At 46.0% G+C, this 13990-nt stretch overlaps 1 protein-coding gene across 2 annotated transcripts in view; it reads right to left on the bottom strand.

Annotated features, from left to right (window-relative positions):
* The window catches only part of RAB6A (RAB6A, member RAS oncogene family), a 41569-nt gene extending 27595 nt beyond the window's left edge, over positions 1-13974 (bottom strand). For both annotated transcript variants that reach the window (XM_040054732.2, XM_040054731.2), the window contains exon 1: positions 13662-13974. In XM_040054732.2, the coding sequence (XP_039910666.1) occupies positions 13662-13731 (70 nt within the window). In that variant the 5' untranslated portion in view covers positions 13732-13974. The remainder of the gene's footprint in view (positions 1-13661) is intronic.
* Between the last annotated feature and the right edge of the window lie 16 nt (positions 13975-13990).

Genomic DNA, 13990 nt, shown 5'->3' with positions numbered 1-13990 from the left:
GCACGTGAACACCTGGAACAATGGGGAACAGCAGGAGCAGGAAGGGAATCTCACGTGCCAATTGCTGCCCAGTGTGGTAAATGTGGTTTCATTCAAATGAGGAGGAACAAACCCAAGATAAGGTAACCAGAAGATCAAGATTTGGAGCAATGCAGATAAGGAAAACAAAAGAACAGGCAGACACAAGAATTTTGCCCAAGCCTAGAGGGATGAGACAAAGCACCTAAAGGAAAGGTTTTGACTTCAAAGAGGTGCAGGACAAATGTCACAAAGGCATGGAAAGCCCAAAAGACAGGATGAGCATCCAGCTGTGTCCCATCCTGTGTCACAGCATGGGGCAGAAATCTTGGCCCTTTGGAGGACAGGGCTCAGAGTGGACAGTTAAGATCTACGCTCCAGTGGCTGGGAGGGAAATCCAGATTAGGATGCCTTTCACTTCCATGTGGATGAGTTTAACACAAACCAGAAAACAGGAATTGTGGATGATACACTCATGTTTTCATGGATATCAAGCTTGGTTAATTAACTAAAGGGTACCCACAGGTCACCTTTACATTTCAAAGACTTCTGTGCAGTCTCTCATTATTTGTCAGGAATGAAAATAACCTCCTTAATTTACAGACTCATGAGGATATTTTTTCACCACAGCCTGAGGACTTTGCTTCCCTTCGTATCTTACATAGTTAGAGTTTTTAAAATAGTTTCCAATAAGGTCTCAAATATTCTCCAAAGGACTTTATCTTTACTGCTCACAAAATGACTCAGAACCCTCAGCCATAAACACTGGTAGGACAAAGCAGCACTTGGAAATATTGTAAAGCACATCCCAGGGAACTTCTGAGCAGCTGTGGAGCTATGGAAGAAGGAAGATTCAGTAGTCCAGAAATCCATATGACCACAGTCTCTACCCAAAACTTCTTCGGAGCAAGGCACAGCGAGTGGAAGAAGGAGCTCTGAGCTGTGGGAATCCCAGGTGGACCTGATCAACAACTCAGCTGCCATGTGCAGCACAAACTGGAAAGAGGAAGACATTCTGTGCAGGAGATGTTATTGGGAAGCTGCTCCTACATCTCAGAAATTATTTTTTTCTAAAGGTGATGAACAGCAACAGTTCTTGCAAAGTCACCTCTTTTGGACTCCTCACTCTGGTTTTAAACACTGGGTTTCACCCTGGGAAGACATATTCCACAACTGGACTGGATCCTATCCCAAATATTTAGCTAGGTGATATTTCTAAGTACAATTCTGTGAGAAGAAAAACACATTTAAGAGCAAATTTATGATGCAGAGGAGGATGACTGGGGAAAGAAGGAGGAACAGTGTTAGATCCTGGCTAGTGCCATCCTCTTCATTCCAGCTGCAGTTTAGCTGGGAATGGCAGCCTGCCCCTGAGCCAGAGTATGAGGACTCACAAGACTCAGTTTAAAATCAAAGAATGAACAAAATTTATGCACCTCCATTAGCAGAGACAGGCACTGAGGGAAGCACACGGAAAATAGTTCTAGGAAGTCCCACTGGAGAAAGATTTAAAGGTGCTTCATATTCCCAGCAAGTCAGTGATTACAAATTAATTCAGGCTCCAAAGTGACACCCGGATGCTGAGGCAAAGCATGGCAGACTCTGGTACTGCACAGCTGTCTCCTGGCTGCAATTCCAGTGTCCTCCAAGTGGGAAGGGCTGAGCCATAACCAGGAGTGCAAGGGCTCAGGTGACATTTACTATTTCCTCCTTCCCAAAACAGCCTGCTCATTATTGCTCCAAGAATCCCATCAGTACCAGATAAACATTGTCTTAGTAACCCAATTTTTGGACAAAGTATCGATTTTGGATTGCGGTGTTCGGGTTGAAACTTCCGAACAACTCAGCTTTACCTCAGATTATTAAAGCTTTGCTGTCAGCACAATGAGACAAATTAAATGGTTTTAGAGACACCTCCAAAAATTCTATTCTATTTCATTCTATTCTATTCTATTCTATTCTATTCTAGTCTAGTCTAGTCTAGTCTAGTCTATTCCACTCCACTTGCGTCTCACACAAAAATTTGAACTATCAAGTTTCAGAGCCCAATACTGAAGTTTTATTATTGTCATGCAAAGGTGGTTCAATATTCACTTTATATATGATGGCAGTTAAAGCCCATGGGGGTGAAATTACTTTTTGAAGCATCTACTGCTTCCAGGTTCTATCATTCCAACTTTCCATTAAAAACCAGCGCAGGACTGAGCAAAAACTCACCAGGAGACCTTCAGTAATTCATCATTCATAAGATCCAATTTTTACATCCCAGTATTTTATTTTTAAACACCTAATTATCTGCTTGTAAAAGGCTTGAAAGAAATAAAATGCTACATACGGAGACCAAAAGTAATTAAGCCACTCTGGACAGACATTACGTTGGAAGGGTGGATCTGCTCTGCCAGGAGTGGTTCTGGAAAGTGCAAATTCCACATGGGCAAAAGGGGGAGGAGCCAAGAGCTCATCGGATCACCTTAACTACAAGAGATCCCTTCAACAGATTTCCAGATTTACAGCCACTTTAAGTCCTCAATTTAAGTCAGAAACTAAATGCTGCCAAACCATTTTGCAAAGAAGGAGCAGACCCATAATTCGGAATTTCTGGTTTAAATACCTTTTAACACAGTATTTGTTCCCGTAACAAACCATTTTCATGGGCAGTTTAGACAGATATCTGCATAAAAATCCTCAAACAGGACAGTGTTTCCCAGAAGGAACTTCTGTTAAATAAACTGCAAATGATAGGCTAATGCATCATCTGATACGGAAATACTCTCCTGGAGTCCTCAGAGTTAAATTCCTGAGGCAGGAGCAGAGAGCAGCCACCTGAGGATGCATTTCTGAAAGGAAGCATTCCCTGCTTTGAGCACTGAGCATTATCCCCATGCAAGCTAAACCAGCAGATGCCAGCATTCAGCTGAGGGAATCCAGGCATCTCTTCCCTGGATCATGTGCCAAATGGAGCCCTTGGAACAAGCTCCTGCTCTCTTCCCAAAGATGTTTTGCCCTTGAAAACACAACAAGCATTGCTAAGTCAGCCATTTCTAGCGAGGAATTAGAGAAGTTTCAGGAGACCTATTAAAATGCAAGGGATTACCATCCCCTTCCCTTCCCTCCATCCCTTAACTCAGTTAAATTTTGCCTAATGTTTCCCCAGCACCATAATCCCACTGGCAAAACAAGCAAATACTTCCTCCTGCTCCCTCCTCTCCTGGCTCCCTACATTGCCACAAAGAAATTTCAGCCCTCTCACACTGTGGTGACAATTTTCCTACAGAGGAAGGAGGGAGAAAAGGAAAAGAAGGAAAAAAAAAATAAGGAGGAGGAGAAAAAGAAGAAAAGGAAGAAAGGGACGACAACTCCATATAGCATTTTCCTCAGTGATTCCATTTTATTCTCACAACCTATCATCTCCTGGGCAGCACTGGAAGGATTAAGACCTGTCCTCCGCTCTTTCCACACAGGAGGAGCAGAACAGCTTCCACAGCAGCTCCCTCAAAGTCATTCTCCAGGCAGACACACAGGTGAGTGTTTCTTCAGAAGCAAGTCTGGACAAGATCCTAAAAGAATCCTGATTTAAGGTCGATGCAGGCTGGCTTATGAAGAGGCAACCTGTAAGGAAAAAACTGCCCAGAGCACATTCATTAAGCACAACTCTCCTCCAGGCATCTGCTGATCCGAGCTGACAGGGTTGGCTGTGGAGAACACCTGGGGACTGCTGCGAAAATAACCGGAGCTGCACCGACGCACACGGGTTTGTGCACACGATGCAACTCCCCGGCCAGGCAGAGGGAAAACAGCTGCTGTAAAATACAGGACACAGACACCAGGGCGTGTGCAAGGGCAGCACAGAATCACGGGGTTTTGGACCAAAAATACCCCAACCACAATTTGGTTTTTAGCAACAGAAACCCAAACCGTGTAGAAACTGAGATCAGCACAGCTGAAGGAGCTGCAGGCTCTGGGCTCCTCAGACATCTGTTTGGGTCCAGGCAGCACATGGCTACAAATCCCTGACAGCAAGGATTCAAGGGAAGGATATCCTGACACCACACTGTCCTTTCCTCCTTCACTTCTCCTGCTCCTGAGCTGCCCCAGCTCTTCTCCTGGGAACTGGGTCACGACAGAGGCCATCGGACACTCGATGCTCGTGCTGCCTGCACTGCCTGGGCTGCAAATTAAGAAATCCAGCATGTTAAACCTGTTAAAGGATGTTAAACCATTACATCAATTCCCAACTTTTCAATGGAAAACTTTTTCTCCAAAACCTTCCTTTTTTACCTTTCTAACTTCTTCCTAACTGAGACACTGACCTCTCCACACGGAGTTTCAGCCAGCTGACAATAAACTTGTTCCTTCCCGGCTGTGCTTCACAAATGCCTTGGGAAGAGGGCACAGAGCTTGAAGGGTCTGCAAACCCAAGGTCTGATATTCATCTGTATGAATTTTAAAAATAAAAATAGTTCCTCTTTAAAAGGTAGAAATGTGGTTCCAAATAGTAAATGGAACAAGTTCTGTTGGTGTTTTATCCTGACCTTTCCTAGATGAATGGATATTCCAGAAGGAATTCAGCTATATATGTGGGATTCAGCTATAGAAAAAAAGAAATTGTTTATATGAGAAACTGGGTTTGGAGCAGAAATTTCTTTAGGCAAGAATTATCTACACTCCAACTGGGATCTTGAAATAAATACTCTCCTCCAGCAGTATTTTCCAGAACAATTCTTTCATAATAAGGACATACACTAGTTAAGTTCCTATTTAATTGGAGTATTTATTCTCTAAGACTTGTTTCTAACTTGAGCAACTCCTTGTATAAACGTGCACAGAAAATATTTTGGGGTCTTCAGGCTGTCCTACCTAAAACCAGCTTTAAGTGCACCATGGCTCTGGTCTTTAGGCAAGCAGCTGAGAAGCACCAAATCCAGGGAAAAGCACAGAGCTGTTCTGAGACAACTTCAAAGCATCTAATATAAGACACTTTTTTGCCTCCCCCAGTTTCCAAAAGGTAAAGCTAAAAAGCCTTTGCTCGTCCTGGGATCTGGAACCAGGCAGGCAAAGCCAGATCTCAAACCTCTGCCTCGCTCTCAGCCGTGCAAGGCTTGTACAGACTAAACAACCATTTAAAACATCAGCCATACAATTCCCCAGGGAAATTTTTCTCTAGATGGCAGGATTTACTGGAGGTAATGTGTAGTAATTCACACAAGGTTCCTTTTGAGTCTCCTAAAATCTCTCTTGCATTTTAAAGTGAAAATGTAAAATTCCTAAGGCAAAGGAATTTATTTTTAACTGTAAATTACTCACTGTGACAGTACAGAGTCCACCAAGCCTAGAAATGGAGGCAATCTATGAGCCCTCTGCATTTCACCAGAGAGGGGGGAAATTTTAACACCAAACCAGCTGATGACTCAAGATTGGAAAAGCTTTTTTCACTGGGAAAAGCTTTTTTCAAGTCTGCTGTTGCACTACAGCATCCAAATAAAGAGGTCAATTTTATGGGACACGAGTGTTTGATCTGCCTACTGTTTATGCAGTGTCAGGAAAAAAAATCCATCCTCTTCTCCAAGTTGTGATTTAAGAGCAACTAAAAATTAAAAAAAAAAAAAAAAGTGGAAGAGAATTACGGTCAGGACTGTACAGTAGTGGATAAAAAACACTCTAATGACTGCCCAGTGAAAAAAGACCAAAGATAACTCAGCTAGGGAAGAAAAATGGGAAGCTGGAAGAACAGAAAGAATAGGAACATAATTATGATTTGAATACATAAATATTTAATATTAAGAGGCAGCTGGAAAAGCTGAGAAGATATTACAAGAAGCAGTGAGTGAGTCTGGCAGTGAGAGACTAGAATAGACCAACCCTGTGAAAATCTCTTTGTAAAGCATTCCAAGGTCAGGAAAAAGTAGGGGGGGGAAAAAAAAGGTTGGGATTTCCTTGTGATGATACTCCAACTGTCTTCACCATCAGCCCCTCCTCCAGCTGTGTCCAGCTGCTCTGCTGAAGGATTCACCTCCAGCCTTATCCCAATCAGCAGCACCACTTCCACTGGAGGAAAGCCATCCCTGGTTTTATTTTTACACAAGTGATTTTTCAGCCATTTTGAGTGAGCCAAGGACAAAATTACCAAAAGCTGCTCCAGAAGCAAATAAGGGAAAGGGAAAAAAAAAAATGAGGACATATACACAAGACAAAGAAAGCATCAAACCTCTAGCATGAAGACCTGCCTACTGCTGCCGAGGAAAGTCACAAATGAGCCCGAACTTCCTTCGAAAGGGAATGTTCTCCATTTCCTCCACCACTCAGACATCCACTGGATGATTCCATCACCCAGCCAGTTCAGACTTCTCTACTGAACCCTTCTTCCATCAGGCCATTCAAAAAAATCCTCCTGTCACTGACGCTGAGGGCTCTCACAGCCAATTCTGTACCAGCAGAGGACAGGAATGAGTGATTATTTTCTACTCCTAGAAAATGCAACATCTCCATTAAAATAAAGAGAAACACTCCTGCACTCACATTAATCCAATGCTGTCTGCCCACTCCCGTGCATCTCCAGAGCCTCTGCAGGACTGAAGTCCCAACCTGTTAACAGCAATTCTCTTTTCCCAACTCCAACAGCAGCTACCTACACCCCTTGGCAAAGCCCACACTGACAGTGATCTTGTCAATCCTGCATTAGCCACGGCTTGGAGCTTTGCCATGGATGCTGCACCCTCCAAGGGCCCCTCTCCTTTTACCTACACATCCATTCCAGCTTTAATCCCCCTTCTCTTTGTGCTGCGCATATCGAGAACGTTATGAAAATTAACTTGCTGTAACTCAAACCTAGACAGGGGCATGGACAGGAAGCACAGCAGGAAGCATTTAGTGGAATGGAATAAACTGGCCCCTGCATTAATTACAGGAATGCTGGAGCGGGTTGGTTTTTTCTGCAGCAATTGCTGATTGCTCCTGAAGAAGCAAACCATTAAAGGACAGTCATTTAGCAGGATAAATGGCACTCATCTATATGGTGCAAATGTTAATAGTACAGAGGTTTAAAGGGTCACAATTCAAGACAGAGAAAAGACCGACTGAAAGTTAAGACATTTTCTCATTAGCAGGTTTAGCTGCCCTTCCTGGTTCTGGCCACGTCTGAAGACAAAATACCGCTCATCAGTATTGCTCCAGTATTTCTTCCCAACTCTCTAAATTCTGGGAAAATATGCTTCAGAGTTAAGGCAAAGCCTCAATTCTGCGTGTTGGTAACACCTACACATGTCTGGCTGAGAGAACACTACGAGCCTGCGAATCTCGGAATAGCTGGGTGGCATCTCCAGGGGATACTGGCACCTCCTCAAGGCACCCTTGGAGACTCTTCCAAGTGAGCCCCAAAAACCCTGCTCCTTCAAACGGCAGCAGCTGCCACGGGTGACAGCAGCACGCGCCCATCCAGCTCTACAGGGGTCCCACAGGAAGGACACGCGAACCAGGGACAAAAACAGGCAAGTCACAGCCTCGCCCTAAGAAGTCAAATTAATGAAATGCACTGTTGTGCTGGACAGCTGAATAAGGACTTCCTTCCCAGAAACTTCTTTTTGCCAGACTTAACAGGAGGCAGCCGGAAGCAAGCAAGTGGCTTGACAACTCGGAGCTCCTGACGAATTTATTTACGTTTAGTTTCACACAGTATTTGCTTCCCAGATAATTTTTTTTTTTTGTGATGCACTAGGGTTTATTTGGTAACAGTTAAATAGTACTGAAACACACAGAAAAGTAATTTTTCTCCCGTTAATATCACTCAAATATTCCAGAACATAGTTTGAACATAAAAGGAAAATATATGACATAAAATAATTGATGGAATTGTTCACTGTCCCTGGGCCTTTCATTATATAAGAGCCAGAAGAGCTGGGTTTATGCTGAGGGGAAAACAAAGAATTCATTTAGCTTTTCAACTTTGTGTGAGCTCAGTAAATCAATCAAGCAAAGAGACCTGAAAAATGTGACTTTCACTGCAAGCCCACATCTTGGCTGCTGTTTGTTTGCCAAGACGCACATTTTTCATTTAAACTACTTCCATAAATAATTTATATTAACGTGTCAAACCCATCATCATTTTGATGGTAGCTGTTAATTTTCAAAATAGTGCTTTTACAGAAGCTCAGGAGCATCTAGCTTGGAAAAGACCTCCGAGATCATCAAGTCCTTGACCAGCCAAGGGTTGGACCTGATGATCTCGGTGATCTTTTCCCTGCTCCATACTGGGAGAAATGCATCAGCATTTCCATACCTGTTCAGAAACCTTCATGTATCACAAGGTTACTGTTCTTACAGGTTACAGACCCTCACAGAAAAACTTTGGAGGCTGACTTGAAAAATCTCACCGATGTTCATGTTGAGACAGCAATGTGTGGGTTTTTCAAAGCATCAAAGGGTTCAGCTGGTTTGTTTTGGTTTGTTGGTTTCGTTTTATAAACATTAGTGTACACAACAGGTACTTGTATACGCATGAACACAACAAAATGCCTTTAAACATCTGGATGAAATTAGCAAATAACTAAAAGGCAGCTATTTCCTCACAGACTGATTAGAGAAGGCAGATTTTTAACCATCAGTGAAGCTGAGAAAAATGGCTGTTGGCTCTGACAATTCCCAAATGCCACATCTGTCTGCTAAGGTGGGCTCAGATGAGCTTCCCTGCCTTTGTTTCTCCATTAGTCCCACTTAGAGCTTCAGCAAAAGCTTTCAGACATGCTTTGCAGAACCTGGATCCAGCGCCAGGTACCACTACCACCCCAAGAGCTGCAGATGGAAAATCCATTATGCCACATCAAGGAAAGAGATGATAATTTCCTTCCAAATCACAGATTATTTCTGAGATGCAGAGAGAAAGGCACAGCAGAGTTCAGAAAGGCACAGCTATTCCTCCTTTCACGAACAGACACAGCTCCTTCAGAGGCTTCCACAAATAGAAAGGGATCAAAAGGCACCACAAAACACTGATGTCTTTTTCTCCGTGCTTCTTCCCCACGTTGCTGTAGGAAGGGATTTATCAGTGGTGGAGAAGAGAAAGAAGAGAAATGGTGGAGTTCAAGATCTTTAGGCCAGCGAGGAAGGATCAGGCACCAAGCACATTCCTCTATGAAAGAATCCAGGAATAGTTTGGGTGGGAAGGGACCTGTCACCCATGAAGATGTTCAACAGTGCTGACCCCTGAAGAACTCAGGATGAAGAGTGAAGTCTTCACCCCTGAAGACTGAGGTGAAGAAAGTCATTGAGTACCTCATCCTTCTCCATATCCCAGGTAACCAGGTCTCCCGTTTCCTTCTGGAGAGACCCCACACTTTTCCTGGTCTTCCTTTATCGCTGCAAAAGCTTTTCTTGCTGCCCCTGATGACTGGCCAGATTTGATTCTATCAGGGCTTTGGGTTTCCTAACCTGATCTCTGGCTGCTCAGACAATTTCTGTGCATTCCTCCCAGGCTACCTGTCCCCACTCCCACCCTCCCAGGCTTCCATTTTGGGTTTGAGGTCGTCCAGGAGTTCCTCGTTCATCCACGCAACCCTCCTGGTGTTCCTGCCTGACTTCCCCTTTGTTGGGATGCGTGGCTGACATTCCACTTGCAGATGTGAAGCCCAAGTTTAGGAACTCATGGAAAATTCATGCAGTCCAAACAGAACCCCAAATATCTGAAGGCCCAGCCACAGGAAAACCACAATATTAGGAAATTAAGGAGAGGGGAGGGGACAAGCTTTTAAACCACCAGTGCAACAAGGTAAGAGCTCTCTGGACTTTGTGAAGCTGAGGATTCCTTAAAAACCAGGGAATTTTAGACAGCACAGGGATGAGTCCGTGCCTAACGTGAGCAGTGCTGCACCAGCCTCGTGTCACACACCAAGCACCTGCAGCTCCCCAGTTATCTAATGAGACACATCACACCGTTCAGCAGCGCCTGTACCAACATCATTATGCAACAGAACAGCTCATTAGTGCTTTCCAAACAGTGAGATTTCAAAAGTTATTACACGGCACTTATCAGTGGCCTTTCAATATTAAAGATCTAAGCTCCTGATAAAAATAAAAACAAAACGCAACTGGTTCTAATTTCCTTCAAGATCTTACATAGAAATTGCTAGCACAGAGAGACAACAGGGAGCTCTTCTGCTTTCTGGACGTGTTGGTGCCCTTCAGACCTGCTCGCCAATGAAAGCTGCAGGAGAAACTCACGTGATGAACAAACATTTCTGTTGCAGTGCCCACTCAATCAAAAAAGAAATCCATTTATTAGGAAGTAGAGGTGTTCCTATACAAAGCAGAACTAAAGAGGTTATTAGTACTTGAATATGTGTCATATTCACTGCAAGTTACCCCGATGTAGGTGATGTGTCCACTCCCGGATGTGACCCAAAAATCAGAATTCCTTAAACTTGAGGTATTAGGACTGATGAAAATTACCTGATAAAACCAGATCAAAGGCAGTAAAAAACCTGCTTCCCCACACACAATAGCTCTATCTAATCCTTCAGCAGAGAGCTCTCCCTGACTTTTTAGCAAAGATTAGCATATTTAAAACTGCTAAACTCTGTATAATCTTTAGTCATTGAGAAAAGTAATTCAATTAAGGAGAGTGCTAGTGAAGTTGTCTTCTCGCTAGTCAGCCAACACCGTATCCCTGAGCAAGCGAAAGAAAAAAAATAGCGCTGGAAGGAGAGGAGAAGATTCTTCTGGCTGGGCACGGATGATGCTGCAGGCTCGTGATGCACCCACAGCACATGCAGCAAGTCCCCAGGCTCGGCCTGGGAGGGGCGAGGGGGACACAAGCCCCAGAGACAAGGAGATTTTGAGGACCGAGGAGCGAGGAAAAAGCACGGGAAAGAGCATCTGCAGCTAGCGATGAACAGCACGAGGCAGAGCCACTGCAGTCCACGCGAATGCTGAGGGATACGGCACCGAACTCCCACAATATGGCCGAGGAGAGCGGAGAAAACCACACACCGCATCCACTGTGCAATCCCACCCTCAAATGGAAATAAAACGCCCAGGGATGCTTCTAGATTTCCCACGGAAGGGCTGCAAAGCCTGCCCAGTAAGGAACTGCAGTTTAGATTTCCTCAGCCATAAGACACTCCTTTATTGGCGAGGCTGTGTACAGTCAGCACAGGTCTGCCATCAGCCAGCTCTGGATGCTGAGGCAGCTAATGGCCAGCGCAGCCCTTTGTACCATTTCATTCGTCATCCTCAAGTCCCTGGATGTAAATGAGCCCAGAGCACTCAGCCTCCCCACCGGCAGCAAGAGGATATCTTTAATTATGGCCTTCCAACAGGGCAGAGAACCTTTCATCTTAACAGGAAGCAAACACAGCAATCCAGCGCAACAGTTGTACAAAGATCTCCTGGGTTATGAAAGCTGCTAGCCTAAAAACTTTTATTTCTGCATCTCCCCTAACCTTCCAGACAAAGAACAACAAGGTGTGAGCAGAGCTCACTCCAGCTCCCTTTTTGAAACACCAGATCCTTCCGCAGTTTTCTCCAAATATTATGAAGACATTTATTCCACCAGGAACCACTTGGAACGAGAGCTCTGCATCCTTCGGGCAGTGAAAAAATAAAAAATTACAGGGAATGACATCATGACAGAGACATCCGAAGAGCTTCAATCCAGGAAGGGACGTGTCTCCATCAGAGGCAGACTCACGGAGCGCCGTGTCGGAGCATGCCCACGCTGCAGCACCCGCGGGATGCGCGGACACGGAGCTGGCACCGAGTCATCGCCCAGCATCCCAGACAAAGGCAGGGCTGGAGCCCACCCTGCAGCTGCCAGCCCAGCCCTGGATTGCAATCGGCTCCCACCCATCCCTAAGCCCCAGCCCAGGCAGCAGTTGCAGGGCTGGGAATATTCAGTCAGGAGGATTTCGCTGTGCTGTACCCACAGAATCCCTTCTCTCCTCCCTAGGTTTGATGCTACGACTGGGAATGATTTAAAACCTTCCAGTATAAAAACAGATGATTAGCTGAGAGGGGGGAAAAAAATTCCTAGAGGAAGCAGATATCTGATGTTATGCCTGCTAGAAGAGACAAGAAATCCACGTGTAAACGAAGAGCTGCTGAGATTTAAGATCTGCACCAGGTGCCACAAGCTTCCATGGAGGTATTTGAAAAGGTTCATGATATTGAAGCTCAGAAATACAAGCCAGGGATTTTGCAAATGCATGGCTAATATTTCAGATCCCTGTCACTAAATACCTGGAGAAAAAAACAAACAAAAAACCCCAGCATTTTCTACACATGACCCTCATCCAGAATCCTCATAAAATGGCTGGCCAAACAGCACCTTACCAAGCAGATCAGGTGACACCCAAAAAATAATAAATAATCAAGTTGCACTCGTGCTCCCCGAATCCCTGATATGAAAAGAGCTGTTTCAACCCCAAAAACACAAAATAAAAGGAGAATGATTCAAGGAATAGACTAAAGAAAATTGCCAACGTAAAGGTAAATAATTTCAACAGCAGCATTATCACCAAGCTCATCCGGATCTGAGTGAGGAAACATCAAGATACAACTAATTTGGCCAAAAAAACCCCCCAACTAGTATTTCATCATCTCCTACCACAGGGACCAAAGGTGGCAGAGGGAGCAAATACCCCGCCCTGAGACAGAAAATATTTTGCACCTATTCATTATGTCATAGATCGCTCAGTATCTACCAAGGATTACACAAAGCATCTCATAAAGGAGCTTTTTTTTTTTTTTTTTCCCCCCCAGAAAACTCTTCCACGGGAAAGCTTTGGAATGCACTATTGGAGATAGAGGCCTTCCGCTAAGGAAGGAGGAGACATTGTTTAGGTTGGGTTGTTTTTTGGTTTTTTTTCATTCCAAAGACAGGGAAGAAAACCTCTGAATTAAATATTCAGAGCGTCGCTCTGCCGAGACATAACTCCATTATGGAGAAACGCTGTATTTACACAGTAAACACTGCGGATTGAGACTCCTGCCCCCCAAAAAACCAGAGGAGCTGGGATCGAATGAATCAGCAACTGTTTCTGGAGATGGGCTTCGATGGGAGCGGGGGGTTAAACCACAGCTGAACCCCGCGGACCCCCACGAGGGTGGGTGGGTGGGTGTCAGGGATTCTCATGAGAGAGGCTGGGTGCTGGGAAGGGAGAGGAGGGGGATCCCATCAGATCTCCATGAGAGCGGGTGGGTGTCGGGGAGAACGAGGAGGGGGATCCCATCAGATCTCCATGAGAGCGGGTGGGTGTCGGGAAGGGAGAGGAGGGGGATCCCATCAGATCTCCATGAGAGCGGGTGGGTGTCGGGGAGAAGGAGGAGGGGGATCCCATCAGATCTCAGTGAGAGCGGGTGGGTATCGGGGAGAAGGAGGAGGGGGATCCCATCAGATCTCAGTGAGAGCGGGTGGGTATCGGGGAGAAGGAGGAGGGGGATCCCATCAGATCTCAGTGAGAGCGGGCGGGTATCGGGGAGAAGGAGGAGGGGGATCCCATCAGATCTCCATGAGAGCGGGTGGGTGTCGGGGAGAACGAGGAGGGGGATCCCATCAGATCTCCATGAGAGCGGGTGGGTATCGGGGAGAAGGAGGAGGGGGATCCCATCAGACCCCAGAGGGTGGTGGTCCCGGCCCGAGCCGGGCGGTGACTCACCGCTCTGCTCGCCCAGGAACACCAGCTTGAATTTCCGCAGCGGGTTCCCGAAGTCCCCGCCCGACGACATGATGGAGGAGCCGCCGCCGCCGCCCCGCGCTCGCTCCGCTCCTCGCGGCGGCACCCGCGATCGCGACCGCTTCTCTCCGCCTCCGCCTCCTCCCGCTTCTCCTCGTCCTCCTCGTCCCCGGCGAAGGCTGCGATCCCCGGTAAGACGCCGCCGTCGGTGCCGCGGTCGGTGCCGCTGTCGCTGTCGGTGCCGCCGCTCGCCCCCCCCCGCGCTCCCGGAGCCGGCGCTCCGCCCGCCCCGCGCAGGCGCTTTGGGCGCT

Source organism: Hirundo rustica, chromosome 2, assembly GCF_015227805.2.
Source record: "Hirundo rustica isolate bHirRus1 chromosome 2, bHirRus1.pri.v3, whole genome shotgun sequence".
NCBI lineage: Eukaryota > Metazoa > Chordata > Aves > Passeriformes > Hirundinidae > Hirundo > Hirundo rustica.
This window is presented reverse-complemented; position numbering and strand designations above follow the sequence as displayed.